Raw genomic sequence first — 22,972 nt, forward strand, 5'->3', positions numbered from 1 at the left:
TGCATGTGTCACTGAGGTGAGGGATTCTGCTAGCATGTGTGGATCTGTAGTAGTCTGACTATTTCAGCTTTTCCAGTAGGAGGAATTTTGGTATTCTAAATCTTTGGTGTTGCCTTCTCTTTTTTAAACCTATTTATTACAGTTTTCCAACAAACAAATTTCTAATCCATACACATACAGGGCTAGCTTCTATATATGGTGCCTGAAAATTCTGTGTGGAAACAAAATACACCTAAGCATATTCTCTAAAGTATGCCTAAATTTTATAGAATAGGCTTAAATTTCCACACGGTACATAGAATATGCTGAGCGCCTCTCCACATGACCAAATATAGTCGTGGCCATTTACGCCATGTTTTACTTGGTATAAATTCCAAAGCCTAAATTAGGCACAGTGGGTGTATTTATAACAACGAACATAGGGTCCTTTTACTAAGCCACATAAGTGCCAACATGCATCCAACGCACTGCAATTTGGAGTTACTGACCGGCTACTACATGGCTCTTGCAGTAATTTCATTTTTGGTGCACATCCGCTATGCACGTCCGAAAAATAATTTTTGAGGAGTAAAAGCTCGATGTCTTCTGCTCGAGGTGGGGGCTGTCGAGTATCTATTTTGGAGATATCTTTTGAATTTGTGCAGCAGTGGTTGACTTTTTGAAAAACATTTTTTGAAGTTTGGTCTTTTTGAATTCTAGGACTTTGTCACTGTGGAGTGAAGTTTGAAGTTTGGTCCTTTTGAATTCTAGGATTTTGTCACTGTGGAGTGAACTTTTTCACCTGTCCCTTGTTTGGAGTGAAGAAAGGTTTTTTTTTAAATTCACCTGATTTTCTCCTGAGTGTGGAGTTTTTGCGGTTGAATCTTTTCCCCTTTTTTCAGGACCATTAGGAACCAATGATTTAACCCTGTTCCTTTAAATAGTAGTAGATTAATTTGTACATTTGGTACGTACCCCTCCTGGGAAGATTGAGGTTCTGTTTGTAACATTCATTCAAACTTTATTGATATAGATAGTCTTAGACTAGTAGTTTGAACTCCCTGTTTTGATTCTGAGATATAAATATCATGAAATAACAATTGAATAACACTAAAACAGCTTAAAAATTATTATAGCTGGTAGCAACAGCAATTTTAAACTCTGTATTTTGTGCTTATTTTTATACACTAAAAACTAAATAAATATACTGTATACAATACAGATGGCCAAACTTCAGTGAGGATATCCTATTTCCTGATGGGTTCATCTTAAATGTTGTTGTAATCTGCCTTGGGAAGCCTGGTGTTATAAAGATGTTGGAATATATTGAAATTAAATGGAAGTAGAATTAAACTCTCTTTTCATTGGGGCACATGGAATCACTTCTTCAACTGTTTTGTAGACGTTTACCTTTTAGATACACAAATGGATTATTCTGTTGTTTGTTTGTTTGGTTGTTTGTTTATTTATTTATTTATTATTTGTTTGAGCATATTTCATGGACAAGTGGTTTACAAGTCAAAATAATAAAAATATTTTCTGTCAAACAGATCTCTCATTTGTTGAAACACAACTAAATGGGCTATAAGCCCCTAATGCAGTCCATTGGTTTTCTTATATTTTGTTCTTGTTATGGCTCATACTGTGCCAAAACTGGAAATACAGTGAGACAGAATAATAGAATTCAGTAACATCCAAAACTTATTTTTTTTATGTTTTAATCATCTTTATTAAAAGCAAAACATGTTGGTTGATAAGCTTCATACAGAACAAGAAAAAACAGTAAACCATCCAACATGGCACAATAAAACATTTTACAGTGAACACACCCCAAGAACCCTTCCCCTCTCGTACTCCCCTCCCTTCCTATAAGCCCACCTGACTGTTTCCACCCGCCAAAATAACACAACAGATGTACAGATCAGTAGGACTCAAAACATTTCATAACAAGCATTGCCTCCACTGTATGCAAATCTCTCTCATGAATATTCATTGTCAATATCCTGACAAACCTGACTGCCTTGGGTAACTCCAGGACCAGGTTATCCTAACTACCATAAGAGGGAGACACAGTCGTATAATTAACATTATAATTTTATTTGTATTTGGGTAATAAGTGAGAAAATGCTATTAAAACTTATATTACAAATCATGAAGTTGACTTGCCAGCTTTTAATCGAAAGTGATCACCGGCCATCTTCTGACACAAATCGGGAGATGGCTGGTGATTTTTTAAAAGCGGCGAAATCGGTATAATCGAAAGTGGCATTTTTGACTGCATCGCCGCTTTCCCGTCGCTTCGCCGGCGAAAGTTCAAGGGGGCGTATCGGTAGATAAGCAAAGGAGGACATGGGCGGGCATGGACGTGGCTACCAGATGGCCGGCTTTTGCCGATAATGGAAAAAAAAAGCGGCGTTAAGCAGTATTTCGCCGGCTTTACTTGGTCCTTTTATTTTCACGACCAAGCCTCAAAAAGGTGCCCCAACTGACCAGATGACCACTGGAGGGAATGGGGGATGACCTCCCCATACTCCCCCAGTGGTCACCAATCCCCTTCCAAACTAAAAAAATAAAACTAAAAACTTTTTTTGCCAGCCTATATGCCAGCCTCAAATGCCGTACCCACCTCCATGACAGCAGATTGTGTTGTATCCTCCGACAGCCTTTCCCTGGTTGCGATGTGGCTCTTGGGTGAGTGTGACACCTTTTCTGTTAGGTGCCCTGCAGAGTCACATTAGCAATGCATTGTGGTGGGTGTAGGGTACTGGGCTCTACTCCCCTGGTGCTTTCCCCCCCCCTGCTAACTGGGTCAGAGTGTGCCCTGTTTTGTTTCCTGTTGTAGTCCATGCGGTAGTGGCCATTTTTGTAAGCCAGTTTTAGTTCCCTTTCCTGTGTTACCCACGTTAGAGAACGTAGTTCTTACCTTGCATGGTGCTGAAAGAGGGCATTGTACACCATTGTGCCAGCTCTGACCTACTGCTAATCTTAGTACCTGGGGACTCTTTGCCAGTGGGGCACAACCTCTGATCTGCAGTTAACTGTGAGTAAACGTGCCTAATTCAAGAAAGGACTTTTTCAGAGAGATTAGTCTTCAGGTGTGAACTCGTATGCCAAAGTTATACAGCAGCAATAAGTCCTAGAGGCTGTATGCAGGTCCCTGGAACAATTTTAGTGGGTGCAGTACATTTGTGGGTAGTGGGTTTGGGGGGGGGGGTTGGGGGCTCAGCTCCCAAAGTAAGGGAGCTATGCATGTGGGAGCTTTTCTGAAGTCCACCGCAGTGACCCCTAGGGTGGCTGGTTGGTGTCCTGGCATGTCAGGGGGTCCAGTGCACTAAAAATGCTGGCTCCTCCCACGGCCAAATGCCTTGAATTTGGCTGGGGTTTGAGATGGCCGACATAACTTTCCATTATCGCTGAAAAACAAACCCAGCCATCTCAAACCCAGCAAATTCCATGGCATTTGGCCAGGCTAAACCGTATTATCGAAAAAAAGATATGGCCGGCCATCTTTTTTGATAATACGGTTCCGACCAGCTGTAGCGCTGGCGATCTATTTGGCTGGTGACGTTCGATTATGCCCCTCTTGGTTAACTTCTGCGGTGGTTGGGAGGCAGGGCTGGTGGTTGGGAGGTGAGGATAGTGCTGGGCAGACTTATATGGTCTGTGCCAGAGCCGGTGGTTGAAAGGAGGGGCTGGTGGTTGGGAGGCGGGGATAGTGCTGGGCAGATTTATACGGTCTGTGCCCTGAAGAGCACAGGTACAAATCAAAGTAGGGTATACACAAAAAGCAGCAAATATGAGTTATCTTGTTGGGCAGACCGGATGGACCGTGCAGGTCTTTTTCTGCCGTCATCTACTATGTTACTATGTTACTATGTTTACTATGTATATCAACCAGTAGCAAATAATAGTAATAAACAATATTAAGTGCATTTTTATAATATATCACTGCATTCTTCAAAACAGAAGGAGCTTGTTCCCACAAATCATCTTTCTCTTTTGATCTAGGACTAGGTACAGGGGGAAAAAAAGCTTTCAAATGCTCCCTGGTTGCAACCTAATAAATGTAAAATGTGGGATATGAATGTCATAAATAAATGAATAGATAGAAACTCTGAATGTTGAGCACCTGATTCTCATAACATGATGTCTGTTTTAGTGGCCCATTACCGGAAGAAAAAAATCTCTGTGTATGAATATAACACGTGCAAGGGAGTCCCTGTAACCAGCCCCTCCAACTGACCACTGATTAAGATTGATAACAAATTACTACTCTACATATGAAACGTTATTCCGTTATTATGCTTCCTCTGTGTACATCCATATGCTGCACAAGTCAGCATGTTTGAAAATATAAGTGAGATTAAATAAAAATGCTACCAACAATAAAGAACGACAAGGTGGATGCAGCAGCTCGTAGGTTTGCTTGCTTTGTTTTGAGTGAATGGGGATGACGGCTGCGCTGGGAAGGAGAAACTTAGATTGACCCTATTGGTTTCAGCGTTCTTACGTCACTTCAGCTCCTATGTATTAAACCTCCTTGAGACAACGCACTTGACCCCTTTTACTTTCTAACTTCATTTCCGACTCTCTACTTTTAAAGCCTGTTAGACTCTTCCTTTGAAAATATCATTTAATACTAATCTATCTCATCATTCCCTTTTGTCTGAGTATTGTTCAGTTACAACAATCCAGCGATGCATAGTGCTGATGAAAGTAATCTGATCCATGGAGCAGAGCCACTTCCCTTTGTAGCCCTTACCTCCCTCTCCTCCTCCTTAACCTTTAGGGACTGTAGCCAGTCTCTGCTTTCCAACTAGGCGCATATAATTACTGGAGTTGCCTGGTTACACTGAAACAAGCTGAAATCAAGTCCTTCAACAAGACCGAGCTATTTCCTGAACCGGCTGCTACCGTCCGGGTGTCTCTATAGGAGCCAAGGTGAAGCCATTAGGCAGGATTTTTACAAACCTCAAGCTTGGAAAGGTGGACTTATTTTTTGGAATAGCGAAAAATCCCAAGTGTATGCTTTATGCTTCACACACTAGATGGTGAGCCCATAAATTCATGGAAGGGATTGGGAAGATGAGACTTCGGAAATGGACTTGAAGATGCTCAGCAACGAGGATTAAGTATGGTAGTACAGATTCCGAGTCTTTTTTTTTTTTTATATATACCTTTATTTTAATGTTGCTATAGTGGGAACAGCTGACATTTGAATACAATCATGCATGCAACAGTCGTGTTCAGGCGTGTTACTTGTTTAGATGTGGTGAAAATAAATTGTGAGCAACCATGTGTCCGTATAGGTTACATAGCTTTATTATAGCTGTAGTTCATGCTAGTGGGCATATAACTGTGCCCTTTTGTAAGAGATAATTCTATCTGCTTTCTGGATCCTGTCCATATTTCTGATCACATGGTCATTCCTTGTTTTGATACTGATCAGTAACTAAACTGAATAAGCTGAGGAATCTTATTTATTAATTTATTTAACTATCTGGTTGTTTAGCCTATTCTAAAATTATGCTTTGAAGATGACATATAATAAACATAAATACAGTATAAATAATACAGTAATAAACAATATAATAATAAGAAGAATGCAATGGTATAAATACAATATAGATCACATATAAAGAATACTAACAATTCTCCAATCAAAACATCCAAAGTCTTTGTATCTGCAAAGATAGTCCGTGCTGTTTATAACAGTAATGTATTGCTTATAACAATAATGGCAGGAAAAAGCTGCAAAGAGCTCCAGACCTGAGCCGTCTATAGAGCTGAATATTGCACGTAACCATGTTTTCACTGGCTCCATATACCCAGAAATTCAATGCCAGAACCTAGACATGGCGTAGCATTGAATTTAGAACATAAGAGTAGCCATACTGGGTCAGACCAATGGTCCATCTAGCCCAGTATCCTGTTTCCAACAGTGACCAATCCAGGTCACAAGTACCTGACAGAAACCCAATAAGTAGCAACATTCCATGCTACCAATTCCAGGGTAAACAGTGACTTCCCCATGTCTGTCTCAATTGCAGACTATGGACCTTTCCTCCAGGAACTTGTCCAAACCTTTTTTAAACCCAGATACATTAACCACTGTTACCACATCCTCCAGCAATGAGGTCCAGAGCTTAGGTGCATTGAGTGAAAAAATATTTCATCCTATTTGTTTTAAAAGTGTTTCCGTGTATCTTCATTGAATGTCCCCTATAATGCCAGTGGCAGTCAGCAAAACACTGATCGCCACCAGCTGAATATCGGGCCCATAGTTTTTATCTGCCTTCATTGTTTCTATGTTTTTACAAGCTTCAGCTTAGGACAGGCTTTTCCAAGTTCTGCCCTCGAAGACTTTAAACAGGGCAGATTTGCAGGGTATCCTTAATGAATATGTTTGAGAAAGATTTGCATGCCCACTGTATTCGTTGTATGCAGAGCTCTCTCATTCATAATCATTTTTACAATCTACTATCCTGGGTATCTTAATTTCCATATAGTTACAGCAAATTTTATACAATAACCAAGTTCAAAACCTGCCATATCTCACTCTTCTCACAAATATTTTTGTTTTCAATAGTTCTTATGCAGAAATATAAACCATTGATGTAAATGTTATATAAACTTCTGGGTCTTCATAGGAAAACTCACTGATTAAATTCATAGTGAATGAAATCAGCATCAGCTATGTATTCCTCTATATATTCCAATCAATGTAGAACTGAATTTTCAACACGTCATAAATCACTAAAATGTACTAAAATGTTTGGACTTTTTTTTTGTTTGGACTTTAGTTTGTACTTCGTTCCCTCTCTTTTGTTATATCAAAATCAATCCATGAAATACCAGTTTGTCTTTCTCATATTGCCTGTATGCCTTTGTCCCATCTTATATCTTCTGCTGTAAGATATGACCTGACACAGTCCTGTGTTTCACTCAGTCATCAGGGGTCTAACTGTAATAATGAATTATTGTAAGAAAGAACATATGAAAAGATGTGTGTGCATAGGAACTATTGAAAACATAAATATTTATGAATAGAATAAGATATGGCAGGTTTTGAACTTGAGATGAAGAATATTAAGGATATTATTAATACCTTGTAGTGGGTTAGAGATAGATAATTATTAGAGCTGTATAATACGTATCCATGCAATCAATTAAGTTCAGATTGTGTGAACCATTGGAAAGATGCGAGATGAATGAGTGATGGTGAGATAGTGAGGAATGAATGGTGATTAGATGTATTATAAAGATTCTGTGTGATATTTTATGATGTATTCTGCATTTAATAAAGATTGTACTATTGGATTATATAGTTGTTAGTGGTTAATGCATATTCATTAGGGATATCCTGACAACCTGGTCTGCTTGAAGCCCTTGAGGACTGAACTTGGACAAGCCTGGGTTAGGGCCTCATATTACAAGGGGCTTTATTATTATTATTATTATTATGTAATACTTTAATAATAAAAATGCTTGTATTTAATGTTGCATTTTATGCATACTCTTTCACAAGCATGGAAAATTTTAATTAAATGTCGCTTCCTACTTATTTGAAAGGGGCCTCTTAAATGTTAATGCTTAGGGGTCTAAGAGGCATATTTTCAAAGCACTTAGCCTTCCAAAGTTCCATAGAAACCTATGGAACTTTGGAAGGCTAAGTGCTTTGAAAATATGCCTCTTTAAAATATCCCTACTGATACCAATCTGCTCATAGCCATTCTCCAATAGGAAGTGTGTTTTCTGTAAAACTGAGTATATAAAATATTAACACAGAAAAAGTACCTGAATCTCTGTTTGTATGTAGTACGTGGCGTAAAAATTTATTGAAGCTTTATATCTCCTGGCTCTCAAGCAATGTTATTTTTCTGCCCTTTTGTTTTTCAGATCTTTTCTGGTTCTCCAGGACGGCAGCATGTCCAGAAGAACAGGCTGGAGGAGGACTATAAACGAGGTAGTGAGCTGGCGTCAAGACCAGGCTCTGAGCACAACTATTTACATTATCAGAGAGTTTGGTCCCACTGGATTCCTGCTGAAAGAGGATGAGGAACTCAAGAATTTCAAAGTAAAGCTATGAAATTAATTACATATAGCTTTAACTGATAGTGTACTCAAAGATATAATTACTGACAAGTGGTATACATCAAAAGATCTTATAGCACAGTTACTAGTAAATGATTCATGGTCAAAGGCAAATACAATTTAATTTAATTTATTAGGATTTATTTACCACCTTTTTGAAAGAATTCACTCAAGACAGTGTAAAGCAAGAATAAGTCAAACATAAGCAATAGACAATTACAGCAGTAAAAATATTCAAACAATACAAAGTCAACACAGTATGCAATAAAACATTTTAATAATCATAGAGTGTAATCAAAGATGGAACATATAAATCAGGCTTGTCCAACCTACGGCCCAAGGGCCAGAACCCAATACATCAAGTGCTTTTTTCTGGCCCTTGGAACCTTGGCAGTTCTTGTGCTGCTTACAGCAGGTTTCCTGCTTCCGCACCACCACCCAGCTCTCTGCAAGCCCGAGCCACGTGGCACCGGAAGTTCGGATCGGTCTCGCAGCTCCAAGTCTCACAAGACTCCAAACCGCGAGACCAACCCAAACCCGTGGCACCATGCGGCCCATGCCCACAGAGAGCCGTTGCTATCAGCTTGGTTATTTAATCAAACTAAGGGGTCCTTTTACTAAAGTGCGCTGAAAAATGGCCTGCGGTAGTGTAGACGCGTATTTTTGGTGCGCACAGAATTATTTTTCAGCACACCTAAAAAAATGCCTTTTTAAAAATTTTGCTGAAAATGGACGTGCACCAGCCATTGACCTAGAAGTAAAGTCTCACACAGTAACCAGGCGGTAATGACCTACATGCATCAAATGCCACTTGGCGCGCATCCGATACGCGTGTCTGAAAATAATTATTTTTCAGATGCACGTATTGGACACGCGCCAAAATGAAATTACCACAAGAGCCACGCGGTAGCCGGGCGGTAACTCAATTTTGGCATGCGTTGGGCGCACCTAGACATTTATGCGGCTTAGTAAAAGGGCCCCTAAGACCTTCCACAAGAGAGTTGCTTGCTCCTTATATGCTAATCTTAGCAATAGACACAATATCATATATTTTTGTGTTATTTTAAATAATGACACTATGAAAGCTCCAGCATAGAATCTATAAAACACAATCAGGGCAATTCTATAACTGTGTGCCTGCGTTTCCACACTACTTAAGCATGTAAATGCAGGAAAAAGTGTCACACAGGAGAAGTGTCCACTTTTGCAGGCAAGAGCCTTAAGCACTATTCTGTAACGGCACATGTAAGTGCCATAGCGTGCAATTGGTAGGGGAATACATGTGGGTGAAGCATGGGCAGAACATGGGCGTATCTTCAAACCACAGGTGCAATTTATAGAATATTGTAAGTTGTGCACCTGGCTTGCTGCACTTAGGCGCACTCATTTACATCTGCAATTGACTTGGCACACCAGTGCAGGTTTATGCCAACACTAGTAAAAAAAAAGCCCGTTTCTGACACAAATGAAACGGGCGCTAGCAAGGTTTTCCTCGGAGTGTGTATGTTTGTGAGAGTGACTGTGTGAGAGAGAGAGAGAGTGAATGTGCGAGTGTGTGTGTGTGATAGAGAGAGAGTGAGACTGGGTGCGAGTTTGTCTGTGAGAGAGAGAGTGTGTGTGATTCTCCTCTCTCTCCTTCCCCCCTTCCAGCCACCCAGCGATTCTCCTCGCTCCCCTGATTACCTTCGTCGAAGCGGCCGCGTTATTGAAAGCCCTGCCCGTCTCTAGCCTTCCCTTTGAGTTCGTTCCCTCAGAGTCCCGCCCTCACGGAAAGAGGAAATGACGTCAGAAGGCGAGACTCTGAGGGATCGAACTCGAAAGGAAGGCTGGAGACGGGCAGGGCTTTCAATTACGCGGCCTCTTCGACGGAGGTAATCAGGGGAGCGAGGAGAATCACTGGGTGGCTGGAGGGGGGGGGGGGGGGCAGGGGAGAGAGGAGAATCGCTGGGTGGCTCAGGAGAGACCTGTGAAGTGCGGCACATCAGTCACAGCTCATTTATATAGTAGGATGCTATAACAGGATCCTGGCACCTAGATGACATTAGAGAATAAGGTAGAAATTCTATATATGGTGCCTAAAAAATCAGCACTGAAATCAGTGCCGACTAAGCGTATTCTATAAGCGTTGCTTAGATTTAGGCACAGTATATAGAATACACTTAGTTGATATATCAGCTCCTAAAACTACGCACATCCATTTACACCAATTAAAACTTGGTATAAATCCTGGCATGTAGATTGAGACACACTAGGCCATATTCTATAACTATGTGCGTAAATTTTGGAATGCCCACAAAACGCCCATTTCCCCACCAATAGCCATGCTCCTTTTTTCCTGTGCGCATTAGAATTTAGGTGCAGTGCGTAAATTCTATTTATTGCTAATTAGTGCTCATTATTGCTTGTTAAGTGCTGTTATCAACGCTGATTAGCTTGTTAAGCCAATTAAGTTACTGCATTGTTATAAAATCTGCTTGGATTTTAGCGTGGAGATCTCTAGACGTGCTATATAGAAACCGGGGATAAGCGCTTCCCACACGGCATCTCCTTTCAAGATATTTTGAATGTATTGTCAGGGCAGGGTTAAGGCACAGGCAAACTAAGTCCATGCCTAGGGCTCAAACATTTAGGAGAGGTCCTCTCAGATACACTAATTCAGTGGTTTTTGAGGTAGATTTTTCCCACGTTCAGTCAGAAGCTGGAGGCTACAGCCATTACCATCTGCAGAGTTCTGTCTTTTCTCCACACCCTCTGTGCATCGTCCATCGTCCTCCAGTCCACAGGAAGTGTCAGTGAGCAGTGCTTCTTACCTGTTGCTTCCTCTGCTGGTTTTCCTCTGCAGTTCAGAACCACATGGAATCCCCATTTGTGAGAGTTTTAACATTCATTGATATTACGATGGGCAGCCAAAGCACTTCTTTGTCTAGGGCCCACCAAAGGCTTAATTCTTCCTTGTTTATTGTGGAGTTGAGTCCGTGACCTATAGGTTTTCCATGCTTTGTTCATTCAGTTCTGATGGATAAAGGAAGTGCCCAGAATTTCATATCAGAGAGAAAGATGTGGCTTACCCTAGGCTTCACACAGGAACTTCCCTCTGAGATTTTAACAGGTATACAAACTGTAAAAACAGCAGTCTTTTGCCTCTTCTCACCAAGTGGTGACACAACCAATAGGTAAACATTAAAAAAAACTCCTTTATTCCAAAAATGTTTAGAGGGCTTAGTAGTGTCTGATAAAAGTGTCTGATAAAGATGCAAACCCTGATGGTGTTTCATGTCCTATAGCACAGCTAGAAAGCAAAATGTAGAATCAAATACATATTCATTTCTCAGTAAAAGACAGCGTCCATACTATCCTGCTTTGATGGAGTGGGTGCAAGTGAAGGAAGTGATAGTCAGTTCTTTATATCTTTATTTCACTCCTTTAAAAGGTCAGAGTAAAGCAGAAGAGGCGAACTTAGGGGTCCTTTTACTAAGCTGTGGTAAAATGGGCCCTGCGCTAGCGGTGACGGCCATTTTTGCTGTGCGCCTAGGCCCCTTTTGCCGCAGCGGGTAAAAAGGCCAAAAAAAGAAATGGCCATGCGGTAAGTTCACATTTGCTTCACATTTAGGTTTTTACCAGCTGAGCTTACCGTGGAACTCTTCTGCTCATGTGCCAAACACAGTCCTCCCACCAAACTCCCTAATGCTCAGTGCTATGTGTGTGCCTATATTTGCATCTCGTCAGCATTGAGCATTAGGGTGTTGTATTTCTGCACTGTTCCAGTGGTATTTTTATGGCACTATTTGGGAAAGCACCAGAGTTTTGAGCATCACGGCCTAAGTTTGCTAGGTTACCCTTACCCCCAGAGGTCTAGATTCAAAACCAAGATGTAATAAGTTGTGTAACTACAACTTGTATGTAAGTGTGGGTATAAATGGTGAGCTCATGATGTGGTACTGTAGGGGTGACAAATCCTAGTCCCTTCAAACTCAGATGCTCCCTTCTCAAGCCTTTTGACTCACGAAAGTACCTGTCTCTCTAATTTAACAGGCTCAAGTGGAGAAAAACCTTAACTTCTTTCTACTTCAACATTGACTCTTTTGTTTAACTCTGTGTGTTTCCTCACTTGAGCTAGGAATCCTTAGTAAACTGGAAAGAAAATAAACAAACTCTTAAGCATATCTATACTGTTCTCTTGATGTAAACTGTATGTTTTTTTTCCTGTTTACTTTTATTTGATGTAAATTTACAGTTAAAAATAAAATTAAAAGAAAAAGAAACAAACAAACATTAAGAAGATAGTCCTAGGAAAGGCTTTTGATCTGTAAAGGGCTTTTATAAAATGACCCCAGAGGTTATGTCTGTAAAAGAACACGCAGCAATAAGAGGATACATACTTTTATAAGACTCGCATATAGGCGTGCTCAGGGGCTAAGGGGTCCTTTTATTAAACTATAGTAAACAGTGACCTTCGCGCACCCTTTCATGGGGTTTTCCTGTATGCTGAGGCCATTTTTGCCACAGTAGGAAAAGGGCCAATTTTCTATTTTTTCAATTAATGGCTATGCAGTAATGTTAAATACACCACTATGTGCTTATGTATAAACCCAATTGATACTTGTTTTCTGAAGACCTCAGCCAGGAGGAGTGATGGGTCACACATTTATTCCAACAAACTCCTCTCCTATAATCACCGGTCTTCATTATTTTTTAACTTTGAAAATACCCAAAAGTGATATATTGGGAGTTTGATATACATACATATAAGGAAGAAAGAGCATTAAAGAACTTTATAGAAAAAAAAAAAGAAAAAAAGATAAATAATAATAGTTGCACAAATATTATTAAACATATGCACATATAAACCAATTAGAAAGGATGTCATTGCAAGAGGTTTAAGTATGTGGCTTTGTTGTTTTTGTATAGGTATTCTTAGGGGATCCACACTCCTGCAGCTGTTCTACATTTGTGAAAGAAAAAGACCTCTGTAAGCATATATGCTGGTAAGTTCACTGCAGCTGTAGTTATTTATCAGAGTCCAAAAAACCCCTTCATGCAGTCACTGCTGCTGCTGCAATTCATAGGGCCTGTTGTTGTGAATCATGGCTCCCTAAACCCCCTCCCCCCCAGGGGCCCTTCAATTCCTGATACCTAATGGCTTCCTAGCTCCTCAGCCTTAAATACAAAAGGAACTCCCCCTCTAAGAGGGACCTTAATCCCTAGTAGGTCTAGTAAAGGGTCATGGATTGGATACACCGCCTTTCTGAGTTACAAGCAAAGCAGTTTACATTTGTTGTATGCAAGTACTTTCTTTGCCCCTACTGGTCTCACAATCAAAGTTTTTGTACCTGGGGCAATGGAAGGTTAAGTGACTTGCCCAGGGTCACAAGGAACTGCAATGGAAATCAAACTTAGTTCCCCAGGTTGTCAATCTACTGCACTAACCATTAGGCTGCTTCTAATGCCACCCCCCCCCCCCCCCCCCCCACCAACACACACATACACCTTCCTGCACTTACACAGGGCATAAACAAAGACAAGAAGGGACCCCACTAAACTCCCCCCTTCTTACAGGAACCTTAGAGCCCTGGTTGTCTATTATGCTGCCTCATCCCCACTTGAGCCCTGGCTAAAGAGTAAAATACCTAAGGAAACGCCCTCACTCCTGTCTGGCTGTTACCACATAGCACACCTGACTTTTAGCGATAGTTCCATGAGGTTATCGGTCAGATGACATCATTTTGAATGCCCAGCCAATGGGGCACGAGCAAGTGGAGATTTCTCCTACTCCTATGATCCACAGACCCCTTGGTTGAACTGGAGTCCCGGAGGGCAAGGTCAACCTTCAAATTTTTCAATTTATGGTGTGGGGCTTTGATAGGAAGAAAGTTTTCTTTAGGAATTTTAGCCCTGAGACAGGGCTAAGGAGGCCATGGTGCATTAGACCACAAGGGCAGGGCTTTAAGGGCTGCTGGGGAAGAGTCTAAGGGGTCCTTTTTATTATTCATGCCCCCTGTTGCCACTCTGTCACAACCACTTCGTCATGCCTGTTGTCTTCACCCTAGGGAGAGGCCCCAACTCCGTATCCCTGTGATATAGCCGTTACTTTTAGCCCTTGCAGGCACTAAGTTGGAACAATGATCATGCAGTTGAGATCATGGAGCACCCAGGTGTTGCCATTGTAGAAAGCTGGTGCTGGAATGCCACAAGAAAGGACAAAATATCAAAGTTTGTTACCCTGCTTTTCATCCAATGCCGTATTTTTGTAGGAAAACAGCAGCCTCCACATCTGAGGCTGTTGGTGTTAAATACCCAAACTTCCCAGCATGATGAGAGCTGCGCTATCTCAAACAAATAGTAGATAACAGAAGCTGTAAATAAATTGGAATGATCTAGCAGAACCCGCATGACAGCAGCCAGCTCAGTCTCTAGCAAGGTATATGCACCTATCATCGCTGGGTCGTTTGTTCTAATAGGAATGCCAGTGCACACTGAACAACACAAAGTGGCTTAAAAACAAAATTATATGTATGTAATTCTGGGATAAAAATAGCTACATATAACACTAGCAGGGCATGAACTGTTACTTGTCGCTTATGTTATGCTTATGCATAAGGCTACCAGCGGCCTGGACACATTAACAGTCAGGTCTTTTACACACAATAAGTACCATTGATAAGTAAATCTTTTGTGGGACACCTGAACTACCTACCTGACCTAGTCCTGAGGTGACTTGTATAGCTACCTGAACATGCATTTCTCCAATGTGTGCCCCAAGCTGCACGCCACCAGCCGTGTTATGCTAAAGAAGATTTCTGTGCAGATGAAACTACTGCAAAGAAAATTCTTTGTGTATTCCCTCAATGCATATATCACTGGCCACCAGTTTATGTGACTAAGCCGGTGTGGAAATCTATCCTGATATTGACCCACCATTGCAAGCATTTAGATTCCTGAAGCCCTCTGGAGGCTTCAGTAGCTGATAGCAGAAACCAAACTTTCATTAATTAACCAGAACTGAAGGTCTATGCCAATATCAGCACATGTGTAGGTGTAGATACACAATAGGAATGTGATGTGTAGTTTGTCAAAGACAAGGGAAAGGGGACTTGATATACCACCTTTCTGAGGTTTTTGCAACTACATTCAAAGCGGTTTACATATATTCAGGTACTTATTTTGTACCTGGGACAATGGAGGGTTAAGTGACTTGCCCAGCGTCACAAGGAGCTGCAGTGGGAATTGAACTCAGTTCCCCAGAATCAAAGTCCACTGCACTAACCACTAGGCTACTCCTAACGTGGCAAGTACCCTGATGTATAAGCCTGAGCAGATATATGTGATAACTTCTTGCACCCATTAATTCTTAAGCCCTAATCTGAACTGTATCTAGGGGGAAACCTACTGTCCGGATGTAAATGTAAGTAACAGCCAGTGCTTTTTTTGTGCCGGTACGCAACAGTACAGCGTACCGGCACCTTTTTTTGCTCTCCCCCCCCCCCCCCCCCCCCCTCCCGGCGAGTCCTGCACTTCCTGTGCGAGGTTAACTTCCGGGTCGGCACAGGAAGCAGTAGCGGCAGGCAGAGAGCCACGGTCCCGCGCTTCTGCCATGCTTGTTTTTTAGCGCACAGCAAGCAAAGAGGAACGAGAGGGATATGGTGCTGCAAGGTGGGTGCATGAAAGGGGCAGGAAGAGATGGGATGACAGGATGGGAGGGGCAGTGGGGTCCGGGAAAGATTGCAGATGCGGGACAGATGCGAGGCACCGCTCCGCTTCGTTGATTTTTTTAAAGGCTGGGTCATCACTGTGCCGGGTGGCAGGGGAAGAGGGTCGGCGGCACGGAGCTGATAGGCAGGTGGGGACTGGGTTGGGGAGGGGGGCTCAGATGGGTATGGGTGGCTGGAGGGAGGGGGAGCAGGGAAACGAGGATAGTCGCTGGACATGGGTGGATGGCAGGGGGGACGGGGGGTCGCTGGACATGGGTGGATGGAGGGCAGGGGAGAGGAGGGCTGCTAGACATGGGTGGATGGAGAAGAGGGAAGGGAGAGAGAAGAAATGCTGGACATGGATGGAGGCGAGGAAAGAGTGAGGAAGGAGATGAGATGAGGGAAAAGGAAGAGAGGAGAAAAACTGCACATGGATGTAGAAAATAGGCAGAAGCTGGATCCACTGGATAGTCAAGTCTGTGGAGGATCTAGCTTTTACTTGCGGATGTAGGGCAAGAAATGAAGAAGGAAGGAGGAAAGTAAAGAAATAAATGGAAAGGAAGCCCTGGAAACGGAGTTAAGAGGACAGATAGCAATAGAATCAGATACTGAGCCAGCACAATCAGAAAAACAAAGTCACCAGACAACAAAGGTAGGAAAAATCATTTTATTTTCATTTAGTGTCTGGAATATGTCCAATTTGAGAATTTACATCTGGTGTCTTATTTTGCACTGGGTATACTGGAGCTGTAACAGCTTACAGAAATTATTTATAATGAAAAAAAATCATGTTATTTTTTTCTCCTATACTAGTGTAATATTTTCAAGGATGTCTGTTTATATGCGCTATGGCTGGTATAAGGGGTGTGGCAAATGTGGGTGTGGCTATAATAGGGGTGGAGTCATATGTGGTGACTCCACCCACAATGAGTACCGGCACCTTTTTTCCTACAAAAAAAGCACTGGTAACAGCAAACTTCTACGTATGGGATACCCCTATTATACCAGACCGAAACTCACCCAGCCTTAATTCTAAACTGCATCCAGGTGGAAACCTACAGTCCTGGTGTAAATGCAACTAATAACAAACGCTCTCATATAATGATATCCCAATTATAACAGACTGAAACTCCTCAAGCCCTAACCCCAAACTGGATCTAGGTGGCAGCCTACTGTTCCGATGTGAATGCCAGTGACAGCTTCCATGAATAGTGATACCACGATTATACAAGATGGGAGGTGAGTTTGTGGAAATAACGTGATGGAATACTGTGGCCTGATATGAGAGCAAGAAAGAACTTGCTCAAAACTTTTCTATAATTAGGCTTCTCAAACTGCCTAGCCTCAAAACCTAATATCCTCTGGGCCATGCTGTAAGGACTTCTGTACTGCCAGGTGTATCTCCTCCTGAGTAAGAGATGGAAAGTTCATGGAGAAGCCTGATATCCTAGTACGAATGCCTGTGACCTGCACAGTGTTTTGTTCTTCGCTGAGCAGACAAGACTGGAAGCAGATTTTGTGGAAATATGCAAGTGGAGCGATGCCAGTGATGCAGCTGAGATTGGTATTCTAACTACATGTCTACCCGCTTGAAGGCATTAAGTGCTCCATTAGTGATTAGTGCTAGAAGTGTGAACATGCCAAATGGCAAACCTTCCATCTTCCACTAAACATAAACAGGATAAGGGCAATCCTTCAGAAAGATTTTTACATATGCATGAGGATTTATTTATTTACTGCCTTTAGAAGACAAGCCACCCAAGGCAGTGCATATAGAATAGACCATGAGGCTCATTTTCAAAGCACTTAGCCTCCCAAAGTTCCATAGAAATCTATGGAACTTAGCCTCCCAAAGTGCTTTGAAAATATGCCTCCATATCTGCATAAAATATTGAAATAACATAAATACTATGGCACACATATTATGGCCCAATATGCAATATCTCTTGTTTGTCCTGTTTGTCCTAATTAGAGTGTAAGCTCTGTAGAGCACGGACTGTCTCTTCATGTTCAAGTGTACAGTGCTGCATATGTCTAGTAGCGCTTTAGAAATGATAAGTAGTAGTAGTAGTAGTAATAGACAGCGTGGAGGGGCATAATCGAACAGGGGCGCACATCTCTAAGGGTGCCCTGTAAAGGGGCGGGGAAACCTGTATTATCGAAACAAGATGGACGTCCATCTTTCATGTCGATAATACGGTCGGGGACGCCCAAATCATGAAATTTAGGTCGACCTTAGAGATGGGCGCCCTTAGAGATAGTTGTCCCCGGTTTTTGGCGATAATGGAAACCGAGGACGCCCATCTCAGAAACGACCAAATCCAAGCCATTTGGTTGTGGGAGGAGCCAGCATTTGTAGTGCACTGGTCCCCCTCACATGCCAGGACACCAACCGGGCACCCTAGGGGGCACTGCAGTGGACTTCTCAAATTGCTCCCAGGTGCATAGCTCCCTTACCTTGTGTGTTGAGCCCCCCAACCCCCCCCCCCCCCCCCCCAGGTCCACCTGCCTGAAGTACACTGCACCCACTACAACTGCTCCAGGGACCTGTATACTGCTGCGATGGACCTGTATGGCATTTGAGGCTGGCGAAAAAGTATTTTTAAACTTGGTTTTTATGGTGGGAAGGGGTTAGTGACCACTGGGGGAGTAAGGGGAGGTCATCCCCGATTCTCTCCAGTGGTCATCTGGTTAGTTCGGGCACCTTTTTGAGGCTTGGTCGCAAAAAAAAATGGACCAAATAAAGTCGGCCAAGTGCTCGTCAGGGACGCCCTTCTTTTTTCCATTATCGTCCGAGGATGCTCATCTGTTAACCACGCCCCCATCCCGCCTTCGGTACACTGCCGACACGCCCCCCTTGAACTTTGGTCGTCCCTGCGACAGAAAGCAGTTGAGGACGCCCAAAATCGGCTTTCGATTATGCCGATTTGGGCAACCTTACTACTACTACTACTACTATTTAGCATTTCTATAGTGCTACAAGGCGTACACAGCGCTGCACAAACATAGAAGAAAGACAGTCCCTGCTCAAAGAGCTTACAATCTAATAGACAAAAAATAAAGTAAGCAAATCAAATCAATTAATGTGTACAGGAAGGAGGAAAGGAGGGTAGGTGGAGGCGAGTGGTTACAAGTGGTTACAAGTCAAAAGCAATGTTAAAGAGGTGGGCTTTCAGTCTAGATTTAAAGGTGGCCAGACGTAGGGGCTCAGGAAGTTTATTCCAGGCGTAGGGTGCAGCGAGACAGAAGGCGCGAAGTCTGGAGTTGGCAGTAGTAGAGAAGGGAACAGATAAGAAGGATTTATCCATGGAGCGGAGTGCACGGGAAGGGGTGTAGGGAAGGACAAGTGTGGAGAGATACTGGGGAGCAGCAGAGTGAGTACATTTATAGGTTAGTAGAAGAAGTTTGTGTCGGAAGATGGGCGCCCTTCTTCGAAAATAAGCGTGATAGTGTGCAAATAAAGGTGGAACATAGAGACAGATAAGATAGAGTAATAAGAGTTCAACAGAGAATAAGGGGACACACTTAAAGGAAGCTATAGGTGAATTCAGAAGTCCGTGAGTGAAAAAATGAGAAACTGCTTTGGGGACTTTTGTTTTCTTTTGCATTATAGCATGGCTAGTGTTTGTTGCTAATTTAGGAATCAGTCACTGTTAAAATAAGACAGAATGATTAGTAGAGAGGGAATTCTGTGAGAAACAGTAAGGAGGGAATTTCATGAGAAACCTACAGAAAATGTTTTGTAGTGAGCCACACATTCTGTGGATGACGTGAGATAAGTGACAATTCCAGCACCAGCTGCATCAAGCAACAGTAAAAAAAAAGTCCATTATTAGAAGCATATATCATTACCATTATTAGAAAAATGTAGAAACCAAAGAACATAAGTGTAACCATACTGGGACGGGCCAAAGGTCCATCAAGGCCAGCATCCCATCCCAGCAGTGGCCAATCCTGGCCACAAGTACCTGGAAAGATCTCAAAACAGTAAAATAGATTTTTTACTGCATATCCTAGAAATAAGCAGTGGATTTTTCCAAGTCCATCTTAATGGTGGCTTATGGAATTGTCTTTTAGAAAGTTATCAAATGTTTTTATACTCTTCTAAGCTATCACTACCCTACATCATGAATTGCCAATTAACATATAGGTTTAGTGTAAACCCTCCCCCCCCCCCCCCCCTTTGGAGGTAAACCCTAAATAAAATTACTAAGAACCAAATTCATCCAACTGGTGAAGTCAAATGTAGTTGCTAGCTCTGTGGGTGCTCGAACACCCTGCTACTGTAGAGACTCCCACAGTGTGCCCCAGGAGGGGTAATGTGTACTGAGTTTTACACTCTCAATCATTTTTCAAAGTTGGCCCCTGCGAAGTAACACTCACTGCACCAATACAGACGTTCAGTGTGTCAAAGAGAATATGAACTCTCCAAGCTGGCAAATCCCATATATGACTATGTCTTGGTCATGGCTATAGCTGAACAGATTGGCCACAGAGCGGGTAGAGAGACTGACACACAAGTACAGTTAAAGTTTGTAAGTATGCCAGCATTAGCCCTGTGTTACCAATTCCATGCCCCTGTGAATTCTCTGCTCTTTCCAAAGAGGTATATGTTATCCAAGAGGAGATAATGAGAGTTTAGGCACAGGATAAACAGTAATGAACATACCTTTACTTTTATGTGCAGTATAGGCTTGTGTTATAGTGCCACCTAATGATCAGTTTAGTTAGCAACACCATCCTGTAATGGCATATCTCAGTTTAGGATTAAAGATTAGTGCAGGACCCCATAGATAAATATTGTAGTTAGGAAAGGGGGGGCACACCCTTTTACAAAATGACTGTGGTACTAGCTTTGCGCCGTCTTGAAATGGCCACTTGCCACATCAGCTATCCCTGGGCATGTTCTTCACTGGGGGGGTGTTTGCTTATCTTGTAACAGCATACCCAGTGTAAACCCTATGTCTAATAATGATGCATCCGGCTTGGCTCTGTAAGCATGCTCACTGGCACTGCTGCACAAGATACCATCCCCCATATGGTACCCCCTTATAGCCCGATCTGTACACCCGCAGAACTTCTCCCATGGGCGTACGTAACAATCTCTGTGAGGTAGTGAAGCTAGCCAAGGCCACATCTGGATCTCCGCCATATGAGCGCCGCCTCGAATCCATTAAACCCGTGGCCAGAACACAGCTACCTAGCCCCTAAGTGCCTGCCTACCCTTAAACTGCAAAGCCTGCCAAAGTCGAGGCAAGATGACGGCCACACTGCCGCTCAAGAGCCTGCATGACCACAACCCACATCGGGCTCACAAACTGTGCACGCTCTCCCCATTACAATTCTGCAACATCAAAAATTACGTAAAGCCCATTCAACCTGTGGTTGGACTGCGGCCACACTGCCGAGCAGTAACTGCACACCCATCACCTCAACCGGGCCCCACAAATTGCACAGGCACTCCCCCGTTACATTTCCAGCTGACTCTTTTGCTGGGCCCATCCACATGGAGGAAAATCCAAAGGATCAAGAGGCGCTGAAGTGAGCCACCGAAAATAAAGCTGACCCACCTGCCCTGAAGCCCCAAGCAGCACCAGGAACAAATACAACTGAAACCAGTGTGCAACATTTCCTGGTGAGGTACCAGAACTGGGGAAAAGCAAAATGCACTGTACTTGAACGAAAAGCGCTGCCCCAGGGGGAGACATAAAGCTGGCCATGAAGCCAACTCACTGCCCAGGCAAGCCAACACGTAGAGCCTCAGAAGACACACAGTGAGTCAGAAAAACATCTGGTTCATCTGTACCCAAAACGCTGTACATTGCCACCTCCAGCACCCACAGCACTGCAGAGATAGGAAAGAAAATGGGTGGGTGGGGGGGAATGAACCCTGGAGCAGAGGGTGAAAAGCGACCTAAGCCATCAGAGCAGCAGTTAAAATGGCGATTGCACCTTTGCTCTTGCTGTCTCCCATGTCTGCCCCTTTTTCCCAGCCTCCTGGACTTCCTCTATTGTTACCTGCATGTGCCTCCCTTCCCCCCAGTACTCTTTATTACCTCCCCATTTCTATACCTGATCTATCCTGCTTGGCCCTGCCTGTGAGTCCCTCCCTAATCGCCCCCCCCCCCGGGACCTCTTTTCTGGCCGTGCTGGGCCGCCGCCCGTTTGTGTGTCTGACTGCCTATTCGTCTAGGTCAGCTTCCTTTCTTTAATTACTTATTATTGATCTTGGTTTTATAAATGGTTATGTTCAGGAAATACCTACAATGATCTACAACATACCAAATAACAATTTCCATAAACTTCAATATAACACTTTATTGAATCATACACATTTTACAGCAAAATTAACATTTCACTGAAGGGTATGTTTACTAAAGTGGGATAAAGAGCTAATGCAGAATTTTAGTAAGCAGTAGCTGTTAGCGGAGACTCAAGCTGATGGCTACTCTTCACATGGGTTTCTGTGCCTGTGAACTGTATTGCTTTGCTGATGATATGTGTTTCTCCTGGTTGGCCAGCAGATGCAGATTGTTTTCTTTAAAGCTGTACCAGAAGTGACTGTTTTCTTTTCCTTGCCTAACTGTGAGGTAATTAGTCTCAGTTTGGAAGTAGACCCCTCTGCTGAGGAGACCCTGTGATCAGTTATATTCTGTAACTAGTGAGCAGCTATATTTCCTGTACTTTCCAGGCACTATTCAGGTAGTGATAAAATGTTTAGATAGTTTATAATTAATCCTATTTTAGTTACCTGTTATTTTGTGCTGTTTTTCCCATCTATTTATAGTTCACTGTTCAATATTTTATGAAATTAAACATAATTGTTTATGCGCTTTGCTTGTCTGGACTAAGAATCCTGATGTTTTGTGGTTTGGGTCTGTGAGTGCTTCCTGTGAACCGTGGGACCCCTGGGAGTATGGGAGTGTGGCCTCCAGTAACCTAGAAATCACTGGGGATAATTTGAAAGCAGGAGACTTGCCCAGAGGCGGTTGTAACCCAGTAGGTGGAAGGAGGGTGCTAGTATAGAGCATAAGTGGCAGGTGGACCTGAGCTGTGCTGGGGACAGACCCTCCAGGTGGCTGCAGGGTTAGCCCCAGGCAGGTGACTAGACGTTTTGTGACAGTCATGTTCAATAAATACCTACAATGATCTACAACATACCAAATAATTTCAGTAAACTTCGATATAACACATTAGTGAATCATATACAT

General features: G+C 42.7%; 1 protein-coding gene across 3 annotated transcripts in view; it reads left to right on the plus strand.

Moving 5' to 3' along the window:
* Window positions 1-4,820: 4,820 nt before the first annotated feature.
* The window catches only part of ZSWIM2 (zinc finger SWIM-type containing 2), a 52,354-nt gene continuing 34,202 nt past the window's right edge, over window positions 4,821-22,972 (plus strand). Inside the window, exons 1-3 of one of the 3 annotated variants that reach the window (XM_030209650.1) lie at window positions 4,821-5,030; window positions 7,879-8,056; window positions 12,982-13,058. In XM_030209650.1, the coding sequence (XP_030065510.1) occupies window positions 7,907-8,056; window positions 12,982-13,058 (227 nt within the window). In that variant the 5' untranslated portion in view covers window positions 4,821-5,030; window positions 7,879-7,906. Of the gene's footprint in view, window positions 5,031-5,053; window positions 5,117-7,878; window positions 8,057-12,981; window positions 13,059-22,972 lie in introns of those variants that run through there. The other 2 variants (XM_030209651.1, XM_030209652.1) reach the window with 2 other exon arrangements.

The sequence above is a fragment of the Microcaecilia unicolor genome, chromosome 7 (genome assembly GCF_901765095.1).
Source record: "Microcaecilia unicolor chromosome 7, aMicUni1.1, whole genome shotgun sequence".
In the NCBI taxonomy this organism is placed as follows: Eukaryota; Metazoa; Chordata; class Amphibia; order Gymnophiona; family Siphonopidae; genus Microcaecilia; species Microcaecilia unicolor.